The 23,689-nt window shown below is 41.9% G+C and overlaps 1 protein-coding gene across 1 annotated transcript in view; it reads left to right on the top strand.

Moving 5' to 3' along the window:
• The first annotated feature begins 2,282 nt into the window (after window positions 1-2,282).
• Window positions 2,283-23,689, top strand: part of TMEM178A (transmembrane protein 178A) — a 168,058-nt gene continuing 146,651 nt past the window's right edge. Inside the window, exon 1 of the mRNA XM_044292070.1 lies at window positions 2,283-3,291. Coding sequence (XP_044148005.1) covers window positions 2,871-3,291 — 421 coding nt within the window. The 5' untranslated portion in view covers window positions 2,283-2,870. The remainder of the gene's footprint in view (window positions 3,292-23,689) is intronic.

Genomic DNA, 23,689 nt, shown 5'->3' with positions numbered 1-23,689 from the left:
AGTTGCCCTGCCACCGCACTGGATCGGGACTCAACCGGTAACACGGTTTTCCAATCCAGTTGTAATTTTAACAACTGGATCTGGAGAATTGGAGGGAACTAGCTGAATCCCTCAACTGGCTGAGACCACTGCAAACAGAAGCACCTGACCTGGAGGACTAGATGCCAGGACCAGATTAAGGTTACTTTCACATCTGCGGCAGCAATTCTGCCAGATGCAAACAGAATGCCTGCTGGCCCCATTAAGTATTAGCATTTTGTCAAAAATGCATGCTGTGGTTTGTGCCTCGCCATTTTTGCTGGATCAGGCGGACGGATCTCCGTGCCGCAGATGTGAAAGTAGCCTAATGTTGGTGGAGGCCCAGATGCCACTTGATCACTTATCTCAGTTCTCTCCATTGAAATATAAGAAAGTTTAAGGACTGTACAGGATTAGAAACATATTTTGTTTTTACTTCCACAAACAGCACCACATTTGTCCATGGGTTGTTTCTGGTACTGCAGCTCAGTTACATTGAAGTGAATAGGGCTGAGCTACAGGTCTTTGGAAGAAAGCATGTTTTTCTAATCTTTAACCTCCTCTTTATGGAAAAAGACAGACCTGCGGCTCTCTAAGGGCATACTCATATGGCAGAAAATACTCATCAGAAATCTGAGGCGTTCAGTGGAGCTGATACCCGCTGTAGTTTCCACATGGAAACCAACCCAAAAAGGGACATGTTATTTTGAAATCTGCACAAATAAATCTGCAGCTGTATGTATTGGCAGCAAGCATTCCCATTGAGAAGGGGCATCACTAGGTGAAAACATACTGGACTTGGGCCTCAAACATAATGGCTACCAATATGGTTGAGCGAATTTAAGTATTCGAAATGGACTTCATTCTAAATTTCAGGAAAAATTTGATTTACCACGAAGCTGAATTTCCTTGCACTTCGTGGTAATGAATCAGTTTTTCCTAAAATGGTAGCTAAAAAAAATTATACATCACCTCATCCAATTAATCGCAGAGAGGCCACCCACTTCTGTCATGATTGAAGAAAACCCGCCAAAGGACCTGTGGCAAGCGTGATGACATCACTACATTATCACGCTGGGCGCGTGCAGTGACATCATCACGTGGATGAGAAGAGTATAATTTTTTTAACCCCTTAGCAGCTGAATGTAAGTCACGGATGTCGCGATCAGTGTTGAATGCGGCATCTGAGGGGTTAAATGGCAGGGGTTCAGTGATTGCCCTTCCCCCGTCATTGTGCCCACTCCATACAATGAAAAGCGATTCATGACTAAGTAATTCATAACAAAACTAATTTCTTGTCAAAATCCAGCGAAGCTGGTGAATGGAAATTTTCAAAACTCATCTCTAGCTACCAACTAAACAAATGAATCACCATCCTCAGTACGGGGATACAGTTGAATTACTGTGGCAGGACACTGTTCACTCCCATAGGCCCGAGGACTATGAGGCTGTAGGACACTGCAGGTGGTCACAAAGTGATGACATTGCAAGACTCAGGTCGCATGATGACTTCACCGCAAGATGCTGTCAATTCAGGCCACAGGCCTGTGTCACTGCTACGAGTCTCTGCTTCTGGAGCAGCGAATGTCCATGTACACTTCTGGGTAGTGACGCATGAAAGTTGCTGCTCCTGATGCATTTGCGCCGCTAAGCAGAGCAGCAGCACAGGAACGGGATTGTCAGGTGTGACCATGATGTCCGGCCGTGTCAATCAAGCATCAGACGGAGCGTCCTCAGCTTTGGGACACTACGTTGTAGTTGTAGAACTGTGCTTGATGAGACAAAAAGATTCATATGACTCAATTCGCTCATCTCTACATATAAACTGTGTTATTGCAGACTCTCCAAATCTGGATTCCATTATATTATATACATTGTATAATAATAGTGATTCTTCTCATAACCAATCATAATTAGAACAAATAATTACAAAATATTTCCTCTGTATTAATGCCAGCTTTAAAGAAGTTCTGCATGATTTTCTTTAATACAAAATATGCCTGTTCCAGAATTATGTCACTGCCTTGAGGCTTGATTTTATTTCCTCTATACTGCATTGTTACTGATTTGTCTTTGTGACCTTGTCATACCCTGCTTGGATCTGGGAAGGGCACATGCTGTGGGGAGTAGATCATTATTGTGATTGATTAGACTGTACATTATTCATTCACTTAGCAGGTATAAATATCCCTCTACCTCTTGATTTAGAGATTTGTAGCCCTGCTGCATTGAAGAGCAAGATAGGGGGAGAGGAAAGAGGAAGAGATAAAGAGACATCCAGTGAAAAGAGAGTGCTGGGAATGTAAGGGAGATAAGAGCAAGAGAGAAGGGGCAGAAAAATAAGTTAGAGAAGCCAGAAGAGAGACAGGGATGAGAGAGGGCGAGGAATGAAGAGAGGACAGTGAGAGAATAAGTACAGTATGGACAGAGAGGAAGGTGGGGCAATGTAGGGAAGAAATGATGTTCTAGGGAAGGAGGGAGTGAGAAGGAGGGAAGATACACTGCTTGACTGGGTAAAGAAAGCTGCTGCCTGCAGTCTGTTCCTGGGCAGGCTATGAGACTGAAAGACACACCATAGGCTGAGTTAAATCCAGGTTCTGCACAAGTCACAAAATCTTCATTGCTCAGTTGGAGGCTGAAAGCAGCCTGAAGAAGTAGGTGAGATGACATGATGGTCTAGGCTATGGAGAGGAGTCATCTAATATGTCTTGGAGGTTGCAGAACACAGAAGGGGTGGCTTAATGGTTGCAAAAGCACAAAGAGGGGTGAAAGGAAAGGAGTGTGTTTTCTGAATCCAAGCATCATGCCAGCCAGAATTGCCTTGGTGTGATGCTGCTGCTGCACAAAGAGACATGGAGACACGGGGCTTGGTCACTGCTGTTAGCCTGGCTCTCAGCCTTCTCTCCCTGCTCCTGCTGGTGATAGCTATCTTTACAGACCACTGGTATGAGACGGACACACGCAAACACAAGGAGATATGCGAGAGCCAGGGCAACTCGGACCCCACAGACCAGAAGAACAGACTCATGCCCCTCTATCAGCTGCCGTTTCGTGGAGATTCCTCCAAGAACCGCAAGATGGGTCTTCTATCCCCAGCCCCAGCTGGTGGGGTAAGAGAACCAGAGGATCTGCTGGAAAACTGGAGGTCTCTCTTGGGACTGGGGGTTCTGGAGTCAGATTGTGGACGCCCCCTCTTCTCTACCTACTCTGGACTGTGGAGAAAATGCTACATTATGGGCATCGACAAGGACATTGACAATCTGATCCTGAAAGGTGGGCATGGTTACACAAGGTGGAATTATCTGCTTTAGATACCATGTGCTCTATATTGTTTTGGTATTTCAGTTGTATTCCACTAGCTTTAGGGGGTCTTTTTCATGTGAAAAGTTTGTATTTTATGAGCATTGTGTCCTGGCCATAGTTTCTTGGACAATTCATTTAACAAATGTAAGACATTAAAAGTAGTGTTTTAGTAGGGAAATGTGTCCTATAAAAGCAGTTGCAATGGCAGAAATCATTTATGTTGTGCATGTATTTTACTGCATTGAAGTCTGTTGCAGAGCTTTCCTTCACCCAGGGCATGGGTTCAATTCACTGCCCTCATCCTGTATCTAAATACCCTGACCAAGGCAAAGTAGCTTCTTGGTACCCCTTGGCAACCAGTACCCCCTAGCTACACCCAGGTCTATGGATTAGGGTGTATTCATACATAACCATACATACTGGGTATTAGAGATAACCTTGTATGTAGATAGGTAAAATTACTGAACACTTTATTTGACTTGTTCTGAACATGACTGTTGTTACAGTGATTGAATAGTGTAAGTGATAATAACACAAAACCAAAGCACTATGGAATAGTAGAGGTTTTTTTTGTCCTCCATAAGTAATGTTCCCATTATAGTAAATATCTGTATAAACAGGGTCAATTGTCCCATTTATCCATTGGGGTTAAAAAATGGTAGGTGCCAACCTACCTGGGCTCCTGTTTAAGGATGACATTATCAGATTGCAGTTCATTGTAAAAGTATATAGGGGAAGCTAAGTGCAAGAATTAGTTTTATGGCTATCAGTCTTATAGTAAATCAACATTTTAGAATTTATTTAGAATCAAAATACAGGAAGGGGTTAAATGCAAGCTGCGTACTTTTTTTTTTAACAGTTGCATTTGTATTATATTTCTAGCCCAGGTCTTGTCAATAACAGGATCATTTACAATTATGAACTGCCAATTTCTGCTTGCCCTGGTGTCTCAATTTGAATTGCATAAGCATATTTTATACATTGATTAGTTATACACAAGGCCACTAAGACGAGTCATAATGTACTGTATCTATGCTATTTACTGGTTTATTTTATATATATATTTATGATATTAATGTCTTTTATTGACCTGGCATTCACTCCGTCTCTGAATACACAACCCATAAAAACAATATTCAAGCAATCGGTTACTTCTCTAATTAAATTGAACTATCCTTAATTAAAATAATCAGTACACTGGATAATACCTTCTAGTTACTACATCTTGAATGATTGCAGTTATTATGTCAGTGACATACCGTATCTTTACAAAATAACCCTAAGCTTTAAATAAATTATGGGTCACAATGGGCAGTTCAAATCTAGACAGAAACAGAATGTAACCTTAATTCTTATTCAGGTTACTACAACTTGAATGCTATTAGGTTATTATGTCCGTGACATAACTTTCAAACATAACCCCAAACTTCAACTATATTAAGAGTCACAATGGAAAATTCAAATCTAGATAGAAACAGAATCTCATATGTAAAGTTACAGTTGTGTGTATAACTATTAACAGACGAATATTTGATTGTTCTTATTGGTGTCAGAAAACTATTTGGAACCTAACAGATTGTGCTGTATAATTGTTGCCTAGCTACACATCATAGATTTATTTACCAGCCATCTGTAATTTATGTAATGCTAGTGCCTAGATGTTGATGCCAATAAATACTCATTGTAAGCGTACTCACACATAATGCATCTTTGACACCCCAGAACAGGAGTTAATGGACTATGCTCTGCACGCTACTGTAAACTGCAGCTGACACCCTTAGGAAATAGAGCAGATCATTATGAGAGATTGAAATAAACTAGAGGGAACCAAGGCATGTATTTCTTTTAGTCCAAAAGGAAGATGAATGACACTTGTTTGTGAGCAAATGTGCTTGAATTCCAGCAATTATCCCCGAAACACTTTGTGTAGCGAGGCCGCTAAAAATGGATGCGTTGCAAGGCAAGAATTGACCTATAAACCTCTTTACACAATTATACCTCAACTGTGTCACATCAATCTAATTTGCCCATCGTTAATTTATATAATGAATAATATAAGTCACAATAATTATAGTCATAGCTCTTTAACCCCTTCTGGTAACATTAGCTGAAACCTTTACAATCTCACATAAATTCATTAGTCTACGGTTTGATTTTCAAAGCCCACAGCTATGTCTGTATCTTACACATGAAAAGACTCCTTAGGAATAAAACAGCATTCAGCAGTTCTAGAGGTTGCTACAATGTCGAAACCGGCCGTCAGGATCCAACCTCATCTCTGATAGACACATAACATATGTGACATATACTATAAAATACATTTCATAATTGCAATAGGCAAAACAACTACAAAGTAAGAGCACGTAGGTGTAATATATTGACCTATTAAAATGCAATTATGGTATAAGAAGCTACAATATCTACTATGTAGGCTTACTACATCACATACTGTAATCCATAGACAGATTTTTGGCGCTCAAAATTGATGTGCTTGCTGAACAGATATATATGGGATGTATCAACATAATTGCTTAATGCCCTCCAAAAATGCCTAAACTGCATAAATATTGTCAGCAGTTTGAATCTTGGCATGGGGTTTGTATTCATTTTCTAACTGGAGGGGAGCAAACAGACTCGGTTTTGGAAACCGAGCATATAATTATTTTATTATGCAAAAAAAAAATAAAAAAAAAATCCCTTAAATTACTAATATAGACCAAAAAATGGGTTGTAGATCAATTCCGTGCCTACTCATCACTCAGTTTTTTCATTGCTGTCTAAACAGTAGGCGAGGCGACAGTAGAAGGACAAGTCGCTTCTTACAGAGGCTTGATATTGTAGACCAGAGAATGAGACAGGTCTCATCATTTTGAATGCTAAGACTTTGACCGCTAAATCGAAACGTTGTTGTGGCCCTTTGGCTCTTCTCGAAGAACATAGAGTTGGCAATATACTATAGTTGAAATATAGTTGGCCTATGGCTCGAATATATCTTTGACAAGAGCTGCAAAGGCACAATGCCTAAAAGACTGCCGTAAACCCATTGTTTTTTTGCATTAGGTTTCTTTCCACCTGAACCCCAATCAATGCGAACTTTTGACATGTTTCTAAAGATGCTGCTGTTTGTTCTACATTCAGTTGCTTCCTTGTGCATGCTCTGATCCCTCCTTCCCCAGTTAATGACTTCCTCAATTGGTGACCATCCTGGGGCTAATGAATCAAATCCGCCAAAAACTTTGAGTGATTTGGCTTATTTTCTTGGTGGAATAGACATTTGTGCCAAATTTATTATGTGTTTGCACCAATTTAAGGGTGTTTGTCACCATATAGGAAAAAGCACTAGCCTATGTGATCTCCCACGGTCCCAGCCACCAGCGAAGCAACTGCTTTTTCCTATAGTATGCAAACATGAACACCCTGATGGATTTCACGGTGGTTGTAACCATGGAAATGATCAGTGCATAATGTGATGGAAAAATGAATCCAGCCAGCAAAGGGGGCAGTATGGACAAATCACAATACATTAATCAGTGCCTTGTATTAACTTTCTCTCCATGATAAGCGCCACTTGCTGAAGTGAGACAACCCAAATTGTATCAAAGCTCATATGTACAATTCTAGCTCAAAGTAAACCACCTTAGCCTTGCAGTGCATGTTGGAAACAGATGAAACATGGATATGTGGATCAAACATAGACCCTTCACTGACATTGAACCTCTGATCATCTTGTCACAAACATTGTCGCAAACATGGATTTGTGAATGAGGCCTAAGTCCTCATTTACACATCAATGTCAGTGATGATATCTGTGACCAGAGGGTCAGTGTTTTACCCGTAAAGATGTCTGTGAAGTGTCCATTGTTGGTCCGTGTGTCTGTTTTTTCCCCCTCCGTGTGCCATCTGTATTCCATGTGCACTGCTAGACTAAAAAAGGGGTTTCCAGAACATCTCCTACCAATGGTCAGTGAAAACCGCTGAAAGAACACAGATACAATCTGTTTCCACAGACCCATAGACTTCCCTGGGCATGTTTGGTCCCATCATGAATCAGAATAATGCATGTCTCTGTGTGATTATGTGAACAAACAAATAATAATCAATAGATACAGTGGGATGCGAAAGTTTGGGCAACCTTGTTAATCGTCATGATTTTCCTGTATAAATCGTTGGTTGTTACGATAAAAAATGTCAGTTAAATATATCATATAGGAGACACACACAGTGATATTTGAGAAGTGAAATGAAGTTTATTGGATTTACAGAAAGTCTGCTATAATTGTTTAAACAAAATTAGGCAGGTGCATAAATTTGGGCACTGTTGTCATTTTATTGATTCCAAAACCTTTAGAACTAATTATTGGAACTCAAATTGGCTTGGTAAGCTCAGTGACCCCTGACCTACATACACAGGTGAATCCAATTATGAGAAAGAGTATTTAAGGGGGTCAATTGTAAGTTTCCCTCCTCTTTTAATTTTCTCTAAAGAGTAGCAACAACTGTCAAATGACCTGAAGACAAAGATTGTTCACCATCATGGTTTAGGGGAAGGATACAGAAAGCTGTCTCAGAGATTTCAGCTGTCTGTTTCCACAGTTAGGAACATATTGAGGAAATGGAAGACCACAGGCTCAGTTCAAGTTAAGGCTCGAAGTGGCAGACCAAGAAAAATCTCGGATAAACAGAAGCCACGAATGGTGAGAACAGTCAGAGTCAACCCACAGACCAGCACCAAAGACCTACAACATCATCTTGCTGCAGATGGAGTCACTGTGCATCGTTCAACCATTCGGCGCACTTTACACAAGGAGATGCTGTATGCGAGAGTGATGCAGAGGAAGCCTTTTCTCCATCCACAGCGCAAAAAGTGCCGCTTGAGGTGGGCTAAAGCACATTTGGACAAGCCAGCTTCATTTTGGAATAAGGTGCTGTGGACTGATGAAACTAAAATTGAGTTATTTGGTCATAACAAGGGGCGTTATGCATGGAGGAAAAAGAACACAGCATTCCAAGAAAAACACCTGCTACCTACACTAAAATATGGTGGTGGTTTCATCATGATGTGGGGCTGTGTGGCCAGTGCAGGGACTGGGAATCTTGTCAAAGTTGAGGGACGCATGGATTCCACTCAGTATCAGCAGATTCTGGAGACCAATGTCCAGGAATCAGTGACAAAGCTGAAGATGCGCCGGGGCTGGATCTTTCAACAAGACAACGACCCTAAACACTGCTCAAAATTCACTAAGGCATTTATGCAGAGGAACAAGTACAATGTTCTGGAATGGCCATCTCAGTCCCCAGACCTGAATATAATTGAAAATCTGTGGTGTGACTTAAAGAGAGCTGTCCATGCTCGGAAGCCATCAAACCTGAATGAACTAAGGATGTTTTGCAAAGAGGAATGGTCAAAAATACCTTCAACCAGAATCCAGACTCTCATTGGAACCTACAGGAAGCGTTAGAGGCTGTAATTTCTGCAAAAGGAGAATCTACTAAATATTGATTTCATTTCTTTTTTGTGGTGCCCAAATTTATGCACTTGCCTAATTTTGTTTAAACAATTATAGCACACTTTCTGTAAATCCAATAAACTTAATTTCACTTCTCAAATATCACTGTGTGTGTCTCATATATGATATATTTAACTGACATTTTTTATCATAACAACCAACGATTTATACAGGAAAATCATGACGATTAACAAGGTTGCCCAAACTTTCGCATCCCACTGTAAGTGCACAGTCCGTGGATAACATGTATAGTCCATGATTGTGATGTACTGATGTGTGAAAGAGGCCTTAATCCTGACAGGACTGGGAGATTGTAGAGTTTCTGGTTAGGGTACTTTCACACTAGCGTTATTCTTTTCCGGTATTGAGTTCCGTCCTACGGGCTCTATATTGGAAAAGAACTGATCAGTTTTATCCTAATGCATTCTGAATAGAGAGCATTCCATTCAGTATGCATCAGGATGCATCAATTCAGTCCCTCTTACGTTTTCTGGCCGGAGAAAATACCGCAGCATCAATCCTAAACACTTGCCAGAATGCTGGATGTGGCATTATTTTCCATTGAAATGCGATAATCCCTGATCCTGCCCCAAGTGTTCCGAAAAAAACTGACCCAGTTTTGCTGTTTGCGCATGCGCAGACCTTTAAAAATTTGAAAAAGATAAATACCGGATCCGTTTTTCCGGATTACAACCGGAAAGACGGATCTGGTATTGCAATGCATTTGTCATAGGGATCCATTGTCATACGGATCTGGATCCGTCTGACAAATGCATCCGTTTGCGTCCGGATTGCCAGATCCGGCAGGCAGTTCCGTCGACGGAACTGCCTGCTGAAATCCTCTGCCGCAAGTGTGAAAGAACCCTTACCCTGCACACAGTCATTGTGAATGTTACCTGTAGCAGTGTACATACACAGAAATCTGTCTATCATTGTGGGTGGGTGGGGTTATCAGGACTCTCACTGTCTCTCCTAGGAGTCCTGTCCGGAGTTACACTTCTTTTTACTCTAAAGTCACGCACCGAATCAGAAAAAGCTTTATATCACAGAGCTCATCTTCTTTCCTTATATCCTGCAGCAGAAATCACATGGCTGGTTCGTTTGAGTCAGAGAGACATAGGATAGCACTATAGCCACTTACCCTTAATAATAAAAAAATCCTCTTGTTCTTCCAAGATAGGTAGGAAAGTAGCTTTCTTTTAAATAAATTATTGGTAATAATTATTGGCATAAACAAGTAGTACAAGGTTTTGGGGACCTGCATTCTGCAGACAGATGCAGGTCTCAGAGTTGGCACCCCCACCTGTCAGAGATTTGTCCTCCAAACCCAAGAGTATTTATTCTTAAAGAGGTTATCTCATCTCAGATATTGATGGCATGTTGCTACGGTATGAACAAAAAAAAAAGGAAAGACAGGGGCGGAGGTATGAAATGAGAACACTCCTCAATACTTAGCAAATTAATGTATTTCTTCTACTATGCAAAAACATGAAATGAAAATGAATGCCAGGGATTGGCAACTATGAAGAAAGGTAGCTGTGAAAAGCGTATGGTGACTCTGGCATTCCAGAAGTAAATTTGTGCATGCACCACTTATACAAAGCCTGCGCAAGCGTAGTAATGTAAATGCCTGCTATGTGGCGTGTTCAAACGTCTAAGTCAAGTCAAAGGTCTTGCTAGGATTTACTGTACCTTTAATGCCTTGCTATTGCTAGGATAAGCCTTAAATGTCAGGTGCAGGTCCCACATCTGGGACCAAGCATGGAACCCTCCATTCACTGCTATAGGAGTTCCAAAAATAGGCAAACATAGTGAACCATCCCTACTCCTATCTGTGCCAAATATCACGATCGGCGTGACTATCACATACGTGACACAGAGGGAGGGAAAGAGGAAGGCCCTGCCCAAGTGAGAGGGAAGGTGGTGCCCCCTGACTCACCTTGCGGCTGGCACCTGGCTGCCCTGACGTCCCTAGACGGGTTCCTCACCCGTACGCCGATCACGTGCCTAAAACCCTGGCTTTCCCTAAGATGAGCCCTAGATAGTGAACAGGGCGGTGGGAACACTAGTCCGCACCACTAGCTCTAAAGGAAAACACCAAGGGGAGGACAGACAATACAGACTCAACATATAATCCCAGGTGGGCGACAACAGGAGACAACAAAAAGCCCAACAGGGATCCGGAGGGTAGCACTCTGGAACAACAACCAGGATTCACAGCTCCAGTGGGTCAGTATAGAAGTCCAGGCAGGAAGCTCTATAACTGGCAACTAGAGAAGTGTGAGAGGAGAATATAAGGAGGTTGGGAGTGGCAGACAAGAAACAGCTGAGGAGGAGAAGCTACGGATCCCTGAGTGAGACAAAAAGGATTGCAAGGCAAACACAGAAAACAATCACTAAGAAACAACGTGATCTTTAGACATAGAGCGCGCAGCCACCCGCTGCGACTTCCTGACCCCGGGTATAACGGAGTCAGACGTGGCTCTTGACACCCTCGTGACACCAATGCTACAATTCCTCCTAATCTCGCCTCCCCTCCTGGTTGCTGCACCTGTCCTCAGGATAGGCCATCAACATCAGATGGGCAGTCCGACTCCCTGCACTCCCACTGATCAGCTGTTATTTTGTAGGTCCAGCATAGTTGATTGGGGGGAGTGTGAGATGTCGGATAACCTATCCATATCAAAATCAGCAGTTTCTTGCTCCTGAAATTTTGATTAATATAGAATTATTTTTGCAGTGATTTGATTTCTTTACATTGCTATTTCTACAGTTGTATTTAATATAATACTCATGTTACTTCATAGTATACCAAAAGAAACCAAAATAAATGTCAGAAAGTAGTCATAAAAATGCACATTGCATTGATATGACTTACGCAAAATGTAATCTGCATGTGCTCCCTAACAAGGCTTTTTATACTTTTAATCTGATGCTTCTATCCAGATGTTAGCATTATAAATACAGCAACATAATACCAGAATCGTGTGCGTGGAGAATTTGAATATACGGTCTGCTTAGTATAAATACATTACAGAATGTCATGGGAATGTGCTTATAGGCATTGGAAATCAAGTCACAAATACACTGGGAACCATTGCGGTTCACATTTTGGCAATAAGATTTAAAGGGGTTCTGCACTTTCATTTAACTGATGATCTATCCTCTGGATAGATCATCAGCTTCTGGTCGGAGGGGGTCCGACACCCGGGACGCCCGCTGATCAGCTTTTTGAGAAGGCAGCGGCGCTCCAGCAGCGGCGCTCCAGTAGCGGCGCTCCAGCAGCGCCGCGGCCTTCTCACTGTTTACCGCCGGGCCGCCGGCCTACTGACGTCATGACTAGTATCAACTAGCGTGGGCGCGGCTAAGCTATGTTCACTTGAATGGAGCATAGCCCCACCCACACTAGTTGATACTAGTCGTGATGTCAGTGCGCTGGCGGTAAACAGTGAGAAGGCCATGGCGCTGCTGGAGCGCCGCTGCCTTCTCAGACAGCTGATCGGCAGGGGTCGCGGGGGTCCCGGGTGTCGGGCCCCCGCCAATCAGAAGCTGATGATCTATCCAGAGGATAGATCATCAGTTAAATGAAAGTGCAGAACCCCTTTAAAGTAGGATGGGAAATTAATAAATTGTAGTTAGCTATGTGCCACATTAAACATTCAGTATGGTTTGTAATAATGAGCAAAACAACAAATATTTTTAGGGCATTTTAAAATTTGATAACAATACTGTCAAGGCCATGGTATGTACTGTACAGACCAAATGTTTGGACACATCTTTTAATTCAAAGAGTTTTCTTTATTTTCATGACTATGAAAATTGTAGATTCACACTGAAGGCACCAAAACTATGAATTAACACATGTGGAATTATATACATAACAAAAAAGTGTGAAACAACTGAAAATATGTCATATTCTAGGTTCTTCAAAGTAGCCACCTTTTGCTTTGATTACTGCTTTGCACACTCTTGGCATTCTCTTGATGAGCTTCAAGAGGTAGTCACCTGAAATGGTTTTCACTTCACAGGTGTGCCCTGTCAGGTTTAATAAGTGGGATTTCTTGCCTTATAAATGGGGTTGGGACCATCAGTTGCGTTGTGGAGAAGTCAGGTGGATACACAGCTGATAGTCCTACTGAATAGACTGTTAGAATTTGTATTATGGCAAGAAAAAAGCAGCTAAGTAAAGAAAAACGAGTGGCCATCATTACTTTAAGAAATGAAGGTCAGTCAGTCTGACAAATTGGGAAAACTTTGAAAGTATCCCCAAGTGCAGTCACAAAAACCATCAAGCGCTACAAAGAAACTGGCTCACATGCAGACCGCCCCAGGAAAGGAAGACCAAGAGTCACCTCTGCTGCAGAGGATAAGTTCATCCGAGTCAAAAGGCTCAGAAATCGCAGGTTAACAGCAGCTCAGATTAGAGACCAGGTCAATGCCACACAGAGTTCTAGCAGCAGACACATCTCTAGAACAACTGTTAAGAGGAGACTGTGTGAATCAGACCTTCATGGTAGAATATCTGCTAGGAAACCACTGCTAAAGACAGGCAACAAGCAGAAGAGACTTGTTTGGGCTAAAGAACACAAGGAATGGACATTAGACCAGTGGAAATCTGTGCTTTGGTCTGATGAGTCCAAATTTGAGATCTTTGGTTCCAACCACTGTGTCTTTGTGTGACGCAGAAAAGGTGAATGGATGGACTCTACATGCCTGGTTTCCACCATGAAGCATGGAGGAGGAGGTGTGATGGTGTGGGGGTGCTTTGCTGGTGACACTGTTGGGGATTTATTCAAAATTGAAGGCATAGTGAACCACAGCATCTTGCAGCGGCATGCTATTCCATCCGGTTTGCGTTCAGTTGGACCATCATTTATTTTTCAACATTACAATTACCCCAAACACACCTCTAGGCTGTGTAAGGGCTATTTGACCATGAAGGAGAGTGATGGGGTGCTGCGCCAGATGACCTGGCCTCCACAGTCACCGGACCTGAACCCAATCAAGATGGTTTGGGGTGAGCTGGACCGCAGAGTGAAGGCAAAAGGGCCAACTTGGAACTCCTTCAAGACTGTTGGAAGACCATTTCAGGTGACTACCTCTTGAATGCCAAGAGTGTGCAAAGCAGTAATCAAAGCAAAAGGTGGCTACTTTGAAGAACCTAGAATATGACATATTTTCAGTTGTTTCACACTTTTTTGTTATGTATATAATTCCACATGTGTTAATTCATAGTTTTGATGCCTTCAGTGTGAATCTACAATTTTCATAGTCATGAAAATAAAGAAAACTCTTTGAATGAGAAGGTGTGTCCAAACTTTTGGTCTGTACTGTATATAAAAGGGTTTATGTACATAATATCTATCTCAGAATATAACCCCCCAAAATACAATTTTGCACATTAATACACAAAGCAGTGGCATGGGAAAGTGGATTGTCACAGCTGCTTTCGGCGTCTAGTATCTAGATACTGAGCAGCTAGTGCTTCCCTCAGACGTATCTCGCCTACATTGGAAAATGTGTTGAGATGCGCAGGAATCCCGAGTCCACATACATAGTTACGTCAGACAACATTCACATAGTCCTATAACCCATGTTCTCCTCTTGTATAATAAATATTAACATTTTATTACATTAAGTTACAAAAGTTGGAGATACACATTATGTTGCAATAATCACGTGACCTCTATTGTGATCACATGATTCTGGTTATCCTAGCTATGTTTGCATACCAGCATGTGTCTCACAGACAGTTTGATCATATGATCGGGATCTGTGAGTCACATGTGCTTTCTACTTAAGGATGCGGAATGCGCTTCACAATGTGGGAGGAAATTGATATGCATTCTGCGTATGGGCAGAGAGTTCGACACCATGCCCAAGATACTCTGGCACGAGTCCATGCTGGTTAGTGTTTACATGGTCGTTTTTTAAATTGTTTTTTTTTTATTCTGCACCTGAGCACACATCATTGTTACCACTTTATATCAACACTATTTATAAGACTGCATGGCATTATGAGGTATATATTATTGATTTTTTATTTATATCAATGGGAATGACGTAACATGCAAATGATATGCAGATTTATGAAATAACATGAAATAAAGTTTTATTTACACATTGCTGTTAATTATGTTAATTGAGCATTTACCCGGAAGGGTCTATTTATATGCATTGAGCAACATTGTATTTTATAACTGCTTGAGAAAAGTCCCAGTAAGAGGATTAAAACGTCACTGTCTGTTCATTAAAGACCACTTTTTTTTATTACTTTTTGGGAGTGCCGTGGAATTTTTTTGTTTATCTTTTGGATGTTGGCTTGCAGCTGCAGCCGCTGGCACCCCACCGCATTTACATTGCTGTGCCGTTCACAACACTTGGACTTTATTCTATCTATCTATATTTCTCTATTATTTTCTTATCATCTATAATCTATTGCAGTGAAGTGTACGGTAGAGGTCTGAAGGGGGTGTATTTCTCACCTGATTTTCAGTTTAGTTTGGTTAGGTAGCAGAAATCCAGAGATGTGTTTTGCTTCAGCAAGGCTTAGGTTGCTGGAGATAATTTTTTAAAGTTATATGGGCTGGATTTTTTTTTTTGGGGAGTCTCTCAGTCCACACCCCTAGTCCATTATAGGTATTCCCCAGGCCCGAGGTGAGGCCATTTGCGATAATCACTGACGGATAACGCGATCCTCAGTATGTGTGTGTGTGGGAGAACAGGAGAGGAGAGGAGGAAGCCTGCAGAGGCTCCATATGGTCCCAGCTAGGAGGGCTGGGGGGTCACAAGGCTGAGTTTAGCCTGAGTTTAGGAGGTCTGGTGATGCCTGGAGAAGATGGGGCATCACGTGGTCAGAGTCAGGAGGACTGCTATACCATATCCCCGAATGTATTTTGAGGTCACCGTCAGGAGGACTGGTGGACCGAGACCCTAATGGGTTCCATTAGTCACAGCTAGGAAGCTGTCTGACCACAGAGCTGAGTAAAGCCAAATACCGCAGTGTGAAGACTGACCTAGAGGTGAATTAGGGAAAACCTCTTTGGGCCTCATGCACACGGCCGTGTTCCATGGCCAAGAGCGGTCCGTGGTAACACGGCCTGGATTCCTGTTGAGAGCAGGAGCACACAGCGTCATTCGTTGCTATGACGCCGTGCGCTTCATGCCGCTGCTGCACTACAGTAATACACTCGTATAGTGTATTACTGTAGTGCAGCGGCGGCATGAAGCACACGGCGTCATAGCAACCAATAACACCGTGCGCTCCTGCTCTCAACAGGAATCCAGGCCGTGTTACCACGGACCTCTCTCGGCCGTGGAACACGGCCGTGTGCATGAGGCCTTATAGTGAGAACCTAGCTGGGCAAGGATTTATTGTTTTGTGTTAATGTAACATGTGATGTGAAGCTGCGACTTCACCATGCCAGGTGATGACAAACTTGGACGTTTGATGTGCTTTGTGACAAATAAAGCACCATTTGAGCTTGAAACCCCCCTGTCTGATTAGAAGTCTGTCATCGCCACCCCAGGCAGAGATAGCGATCCGTACAGTATCTATATGTCTATCTATCTATTATTATACAGTATCTATCTAAAATCCCAATTCCTAAAAAGTTGGGACACTGTTTAAAATGTAAATAAAAACAATGCAATGATTCATAAATCTCATAGACTGATATTTTATTCACAATAAATCATAGCACACATATCAGATGTTGAAAGTGAGACATTTTGACATTTCATAATTTTTTTTTATTGCAACATATATCAAAAACGTTAGGACAGGGGCAACAACAGGCTAAAAAAGTAATAAACAGATGGAATGTTGTCCCTATAGGGCCATCAGGATGCTGAACAAGATTTTTACATACGGTCAATTGACCAAAAATTCCTTTTAGGGGTCCTATTGTTTATATTAAAACTACAAACTTTATTATTGAATAATTAAAATACTACTCGGAGAAAACAATACTATTGAGTGGTTTAAAACTAATCAGGAGACAGTTAAGGGCTTTGATATGTTCACTGTCTATCTTAAGTGGTCTCTGTTGCTATGCTATACACTCTGTTTGAAGGGTAGATGGCCTACCAAATACTCTATAGCTATTGCTAGCAGTGTATTGATTAACAGGTGCTAGATATTGTGGATCTACTAGAAAGATAATGGCACTACTCCTCAAATAGGTTGCGTAATAACGCCGCAGCTTACTATGTGTCAGACTCTATGGTATGGCCCCTAATGATGAATCAGTGATGTCCTGATGGTCACTTATAAATAGAAAATTCCTATTATTGATGGGTTGGATATGCTCCTAATTCCCTATATTTCAAGCATCCATCATTTATTCACACCGTCTAACAAACAGATTTAGCAGTGCTGCTATTCCACTAGACACACACTATCTAGATAGCCGAACAGTGTTTGCGACCCTACAAGGTATAATTCTTTAACTATTTTTAACTATCACTACCCAACCCATGGGTATAAAAAGATCATGTTAAAGAGGCAGAATCTGTCAGAAGTAAAGATGTGCACAGATTCTGCAATCTGCGAAAAACTGCTTCTACAAATTGTGGAAAAATGATCCTCAATGTAAAACTGGGAAGACTTTGAGGGTTGTCCCACCATCTACAGGATATATCATCAAAAGATTCAGAGAATCTGGAAAAATTCATGTGTGCTAGGGGACAAGACCAATGGTCAAGATGCTTGTGATCTACGGGCCTACAGGTGGCACTTCATTAAAAACAAGCATGATTCTGTACTGGGAATAACTGTATGGGTTTAGGAATACTTCCAAGAATCACTATCTGCAGGCAGAGTTTACCATGCAAATGCAAGCTAAAGCTATAAAGCTATATCGTGCAAAGAAGAAGCCATATGTCAACAGGATCCAGAAACTCTGAAGACTTCTCTGGGCCAAAGCTCATTTAAAATTGACTGAGGCAAAATGGAAAACTGCTCTGTGGTCAGAGGAATCAAAATATGAAATTCTTATTGGAAACCCCAAAGCCATGGACTGCAGACTAAAGAGGAGAGGGACCATCCAGCTTGTTATCAATACACAGATCGAAAGCCTGCATCGCTTATGGTATAGGGTTGCATTAGTCCTTATGGCATGGGGAACTTATACATTTGGAAAGGCACTATGAATGGTGAACAGTATACAGAGGTTTTAGAACAATATATGGTCCCATCCAGACAATGTCTCTTTCACGAAAGGTCTTGCATATTTCAGCAACATAGTGCTAAACCACATACTGCATTCATCACAACACCATGACTTTGCATTCTTCGGCTGCCTGCAGTCCGGGTGCCTGCAGTCCAGATCTTCCACCAATATAAAACATTATGCACATCATGAAACATTCGGCAAAAGAAAAACAAATCTGGCAAAGAAGACTATTTATAATCTATCTATTATCGACCTAAAATTCTTTATGTCAGTCGACATCACTAGGAGGTATGCAAAAGATGACTGTCTATTATAACAACTTGTAGAAACAGCAGGTTTGTTCAGTACAATGCCTAATAGAATTGCTTAAAAGATTGGCAACAAAAACTGTAAAACTAAACTGTAAAAAACAAACTCAGGTTGGTAGGGCAAAAACACTTAATTTCAGCTGTCAAACTAACCTTATTTGTTTTATGAGGAGGTGACGTGAGTAAAAGCCTGGACAGAGGGAAGGCTGTCGATATTGTGTTTTTGGACTTTGCAAAGGCATTTGATACTGTCCCACACAGACGACTAATGGGTAAATTGAGGTCTATTGGTTTAGAAAATATAATTTGTAATTGGATTGAAAAGTGGCTTCATGATCGTATTCAAAGAGTTGCGGTCAATGATTTCTACTCTGAATGGCCCCTGGTTATAAGCGGTGTAACCCAAGGTTCTGTGCTGGGTCCGCTATTATTTAACTTATTCATTAATAACATACAGGATGGGATTAATAGTGCTGTTTCTATTTTTGCAGATTACACCAAACTTTGTAATACAGTCCAGTCTATGGAAGATGTTAATAAGTTACAAGCTAAATTGGACAAATTCATTGTTTGGGCCTTCACTTGGCAAATGAGGTTTAATATAGATAAATGTAAAGTTATGCACTTGGGGGCTAATAATCTGCATGCAGCATACAGTATGTACTAGGGGGAGTAAAACTGGGAGAGTCACTTGTTGAGAAGGATCTGGGTGTATTAGTAGATCATAGACTAAATAACAGCATGCAATGTCAGTCAGGCCAACAGAATTTTGTCTTGTATTAAAAAAGGTATGGACTCGCGGGGCAGGAAGTAATATTACCACTATGCAAAGCATTGGTGCGGCCTCAACTGTAATATGCAGTTCAGTTCTGGGCACCAGTCCATAAAAAGGATGCCCTGGAGTTTAAAAAAGTACAGAGGAGAGCAACTAAACTCATAAATGGCCTAGAAGATCTTAGTTAAGAGCAAAGATTAAATGAACTGAATTTGTTTAGTCTTGAAAAAATACATCTAAGGGGGGGACATGATTAACCTGTACAAATATATAAGCAGACCATACAAAAAATATCAAGGAAAGCTATTCTGTGTTAAACCACCTAAAAAAACAAGGGGCCAGTCCCTACGACTGGAGAAAAAAAGATTCAGTCATAAGAGGCGACAAGCATTCTTTACAGTAAGATCTGTGAATCTCTGGAATAGTCTGCCACAAGAGCTGGTCACAGAAAATACAGTAGATGGCTTCAAAAAAGGTTTAGAATTTAGATTACTTTTAAAATCAAAATAACATTGAGGCTTATGACAATGTATAGAAATCTTGTTCTACACACCCTTTCCCTTTTGCCCAACCCCTTTTTAAAAGGAAGATGGACATCGATCCAGGGATCGGTATAGCAGGATTACAGGTTGGATTTGATGGACTTTTATCTTTTTTCTAACCTTAACAACTATGTAACAAATGAGGCAATGTACCAGATAGCTGAAGAGATTTATAAATGCTGGTAAAGTAAAAAAGAGGTGTGCTGTCTGTCTGAGGAAGAGTAGGGAAGGCCCTGCAAATTTGTCCAACGATAGCCTAAAGTGTTGGGGCCATAACTAGTGTCACACAGTTCCTCTTCTGCATATAATCTGTTTCTCAGATGCCACTTTCTTGCTACAGATTGCTGCTTACCAAGTATTATTTGTGTATTTGCAATATGTGTATTTGCTATATGTAAGCTGCTTCTGGTGTAGCCATACACATATTGCTTACTTGGAAAAGTCAGCATTTTCAGTGGGAGTTTAACACCCGGCAACCCCACTGACAGTGGCTGTGATCAAGAAGTATAAATTTACAAGGAATAGGGACAGAGAAAGTCTATAGACCGACTAGTGGAAGCCATTGGTGATGGAGCCGGGACAGATCTGTGCTGATCCATGTGATGTTTTATGATGTTGCTCTACAAAAAATTCATAAGGTAATCTGATCATATCATCGATCTTCTTCTGTGTGTGAAAAGGAGATAAGGTGTTGGAAATTAGATATCTTAAAGGGAACCTGTCATGTGGATATTTGATTATAATCTAACTAATTATATACCATCCTTAACTGCTAAAAAGTGCCTTAGATGTATTCGCTTACTGGTGTGACAGATGGTTACCTCATAATATACACACAAATATGCTGCATGCTAATGAGCTGATTTAAGTCCAGCGTGATGTCATTGAGTCCAGCGTATATTTAATTCAGAGCTATAGCCACTCCCCTGCCCACCTGCTGCTGATTCATATGGAAACAAACTGTCATTCAGCAGCAGGTGGGCGGGGAGAGTCAGGAGCTCATGAATATTCATGACTCATCATTATCAGCTGGAGCTTTTCAATACAAGATGTTGGCAGATTGACTGGGTCAATTAAAGAAAGTGACCCAGCATTTTGCTAAGCGAATCAGTCACTTATTTATGTTGCCCTTAATAAGGACACCATAAAACTGGTGACAGGTTCCCTTTAAGCCTCATACAGACGTCCGTGGAACACGGTCCGTGAGATACCGGACTAGCATTGCAGGAGCGCATGGCGTCATTGGTTGCTATGACGCCGTGCGCTCCTGCAATGCCAGTCCGGTATCTCACGGACCGTGTTCCATGGACGTCTGCATGAGGCTTTAGGGTGCGTCCAGACAGTGCATTAAAGATCCAGCCACATCAATTTGCTTGACAAATGGCGACATGTGTGGAGTGACAAGAAAGTCGTACAAGATTTGATTTGGTATCGCTGTGGGACATGTAAACTGCAATTACACCCTCTCAGTGTCCTCACATTCTGTTCTCTCGCTCCTTGTGCTATCAGTTCCCCTAGAATGAGAAAGTGAGAACAGAAGGTGAGAAATCTTTACTAGTTTATTGAAAAGGAAAAACTTAAATCTCACTAAGTCTTCAGCCCCTTTACTCGGGACATAAGTCTTCAGCCCCTTCACTAGGGACATAAGTCTTCAGCCCCTTCACTAGGGATATAAGTCTTCACCCCCTTCACTCGGGTTATATATATATACATATATATATATATATATATATATATATATCTAAAGGACGGCGTGGCAGCCTGGTCTGGGTCTGGTCTAGATTGTGAATATCCAAAGGAGCGGGGTTTACACAGGAGGAAGGAGTTGCATAGCGCGGGAGTGGGGGGGGAAGCACTGATTAGCTGCTTTGGGCCAGCACAGCCCTGGTGACTATACAGTGTATGTAGTGGGGTACTGCAGCTCAGCTCCCATTCATTTCATAGGTCAGAATAGGTAGTCAGTATCTGAAGTCTGGAGAAACTCTTTAACATGCCACCTTTAGAATGCACTGGATTTTCTTGGTGATAGATTTACATTAACAATCACTACATTGCCACTTACAAAATGATCTGTCTATATGGAGCTGTCTGGCGTAAGAAAGTTTAATACTTACTAGAAAACGATCTGTTCAGCAGGAAAAATAGTCACTTTGTTGCTCTGCTATGTGTGATATGATTCCTCAGTGAGGCATCACAGAAAATTAACCTACAGCATAATTTTTAATTCATGTACTAAAATATACAATAGACTTGATAGCAAGCAGTTGAAAACAAACTCATTAAATCACTATGAGTCAACCATGAGCCACTTTTCCATTAAAGACATATGGTGTATACAGGCCTCTTTCACACGAACGTGTGTGTCCCGTGGCCGTGCTGCAAACCAAAAATTGCGGTCCAAAATGCACGGGCACCGACCGTGGGCCAGCCACATGTGGATCGCAACCCCATTCACTTGAATGGGTTCCGCGATCCCTCCATTCCGCAAATTCCGTTCCTCACCGCATCTCCGGATTTGCGGACCCATTCTAGTGAATGGGTCCGCATCTGTGATGCGGAATGCACATGGCTGGTGCCCCGTGTATTGTGGGCCGCAATACGGGCACTGGGGACACATGGTCGTGTGAAAGAGGCCTAAGGGGGTAGTTTTTCCACAAATGGATTTCCTAGATTCTAACTTGGTATATTAATAGGTATATTAATAACATTCTGGTATTCTGGTCAGGCTTCTGCTTTTCTTCCAGAGCAGTGATTGTCTGTGCACCGCTGGCTAGAAGCAGAGGCGCAACACTGATGAGGCAAAGTGAGGCGGGGGCCTCAGGCAGCGTTCTGCTAGGACTGCAGTTGGGCGGCAATTTAGCCTCCAGCCTTGCACTTCTGCACAGCCCTGAATACAATTATGTCACATACCGGTATTCAGGTTAGTGCAGGGATGGAGGCTAAATTACACACACATATACAGTATATGTATATACTATTTTTCACCTGTCCATAAAACCCACCTAGGTTTTAGAGGAAAAGCTTTTTGATCAGAGCCCCAATGTTAATCCGACCTGAGTTTAGAGCCCCAATCAGACCCCCAATGTTGATCAGACCTCACCTCAGAGCCACAATCAGACCCCAATGTTAATTAGACCTCATCTCATACCCCCTAATGTTTGTAAGACCCCCAATCAGACCTCAGATCACAGCGTCAAGTTAATAAGAACCCCCAATTAGACCCCCAATGTAAATGACCCCCAAGCAGACCTCGGATCAGAACCCCAGTGTAAATGACCCAACCAATCAGACCTCAGATCAAAGCCTGATGTGAATAACCCCCAAGCAGACCTCAGATCAGACCACTAGGCTCAGAGCAAACATTAAAAACAATTAACAATTAACTTACCTCTCCTGCTCTGGATACCACCGCCTCTCCAGTCCTCACATTCACACACTTCTAGTTCAGCCTGCAGCGCACCAACATCCTCAAGCTGTGCACAGCACAGTCACAGCACGGTGAGCGGATGAAGACCAGGAAGAGTACAAAGCCTGGGAGCGCTGCGTTCACCAATTCCTGGTCCTCCTGTACTAATGAGCGCTTCCATAATGGAAGCACTCATTAGTATTTGCCCCATAAGAAAAAAAAAATCTTAACATACACAGCAGTTGCTCTGCATTTTCTGTCATAGACATTGGAAATCTACAACACTGTCATTGTGGTGGTGGGACACCAGGTGGCAGAAAGGCCAGGTGCAACTCTGGTCAAAAGTGTAGCAGCATGGCATAGTTGCTGCATATTGGCAGCAGAACCTCTGTGCGTGCTACTCGAAGTAGCAATGCAGGAGTGCCATTGTCAGGGCCGGGTAAGATGTCCAGCCCTGTCAAACAAAAAGCAGGGGGGAGCTTTGTCATCAGGGTGGATATCCCCTTGCAGATGGGGAACTCATTGTGAACAAATACATTTTGTACAAATTGATTAACTCATCACTACCAACAACAAAGTTTATTGTACTGAGGTAGTCATCATCCCTTTCATCACTGTACAGCCAGTGTTTCTGCATGATGCCCGACGGAACAG

The sequence above is a fragment of the Bufo gargarizans genome, chromosome 4 (assembly GCF_014858855.1).
Source record: "Bufo gargarizans isolate SCDJY-AF-19 chromosome 4, ASM1485885v1, whole genome shotgun sequence".
NCBI lineage: Eukaryota > Metazoa > Chordata > Amphibia > Anura > Bufonidae > Bufo > Bufo gargarizans.
This window is presented reverse-complemented; position numbering and strand designations above follow the sequence as displayed.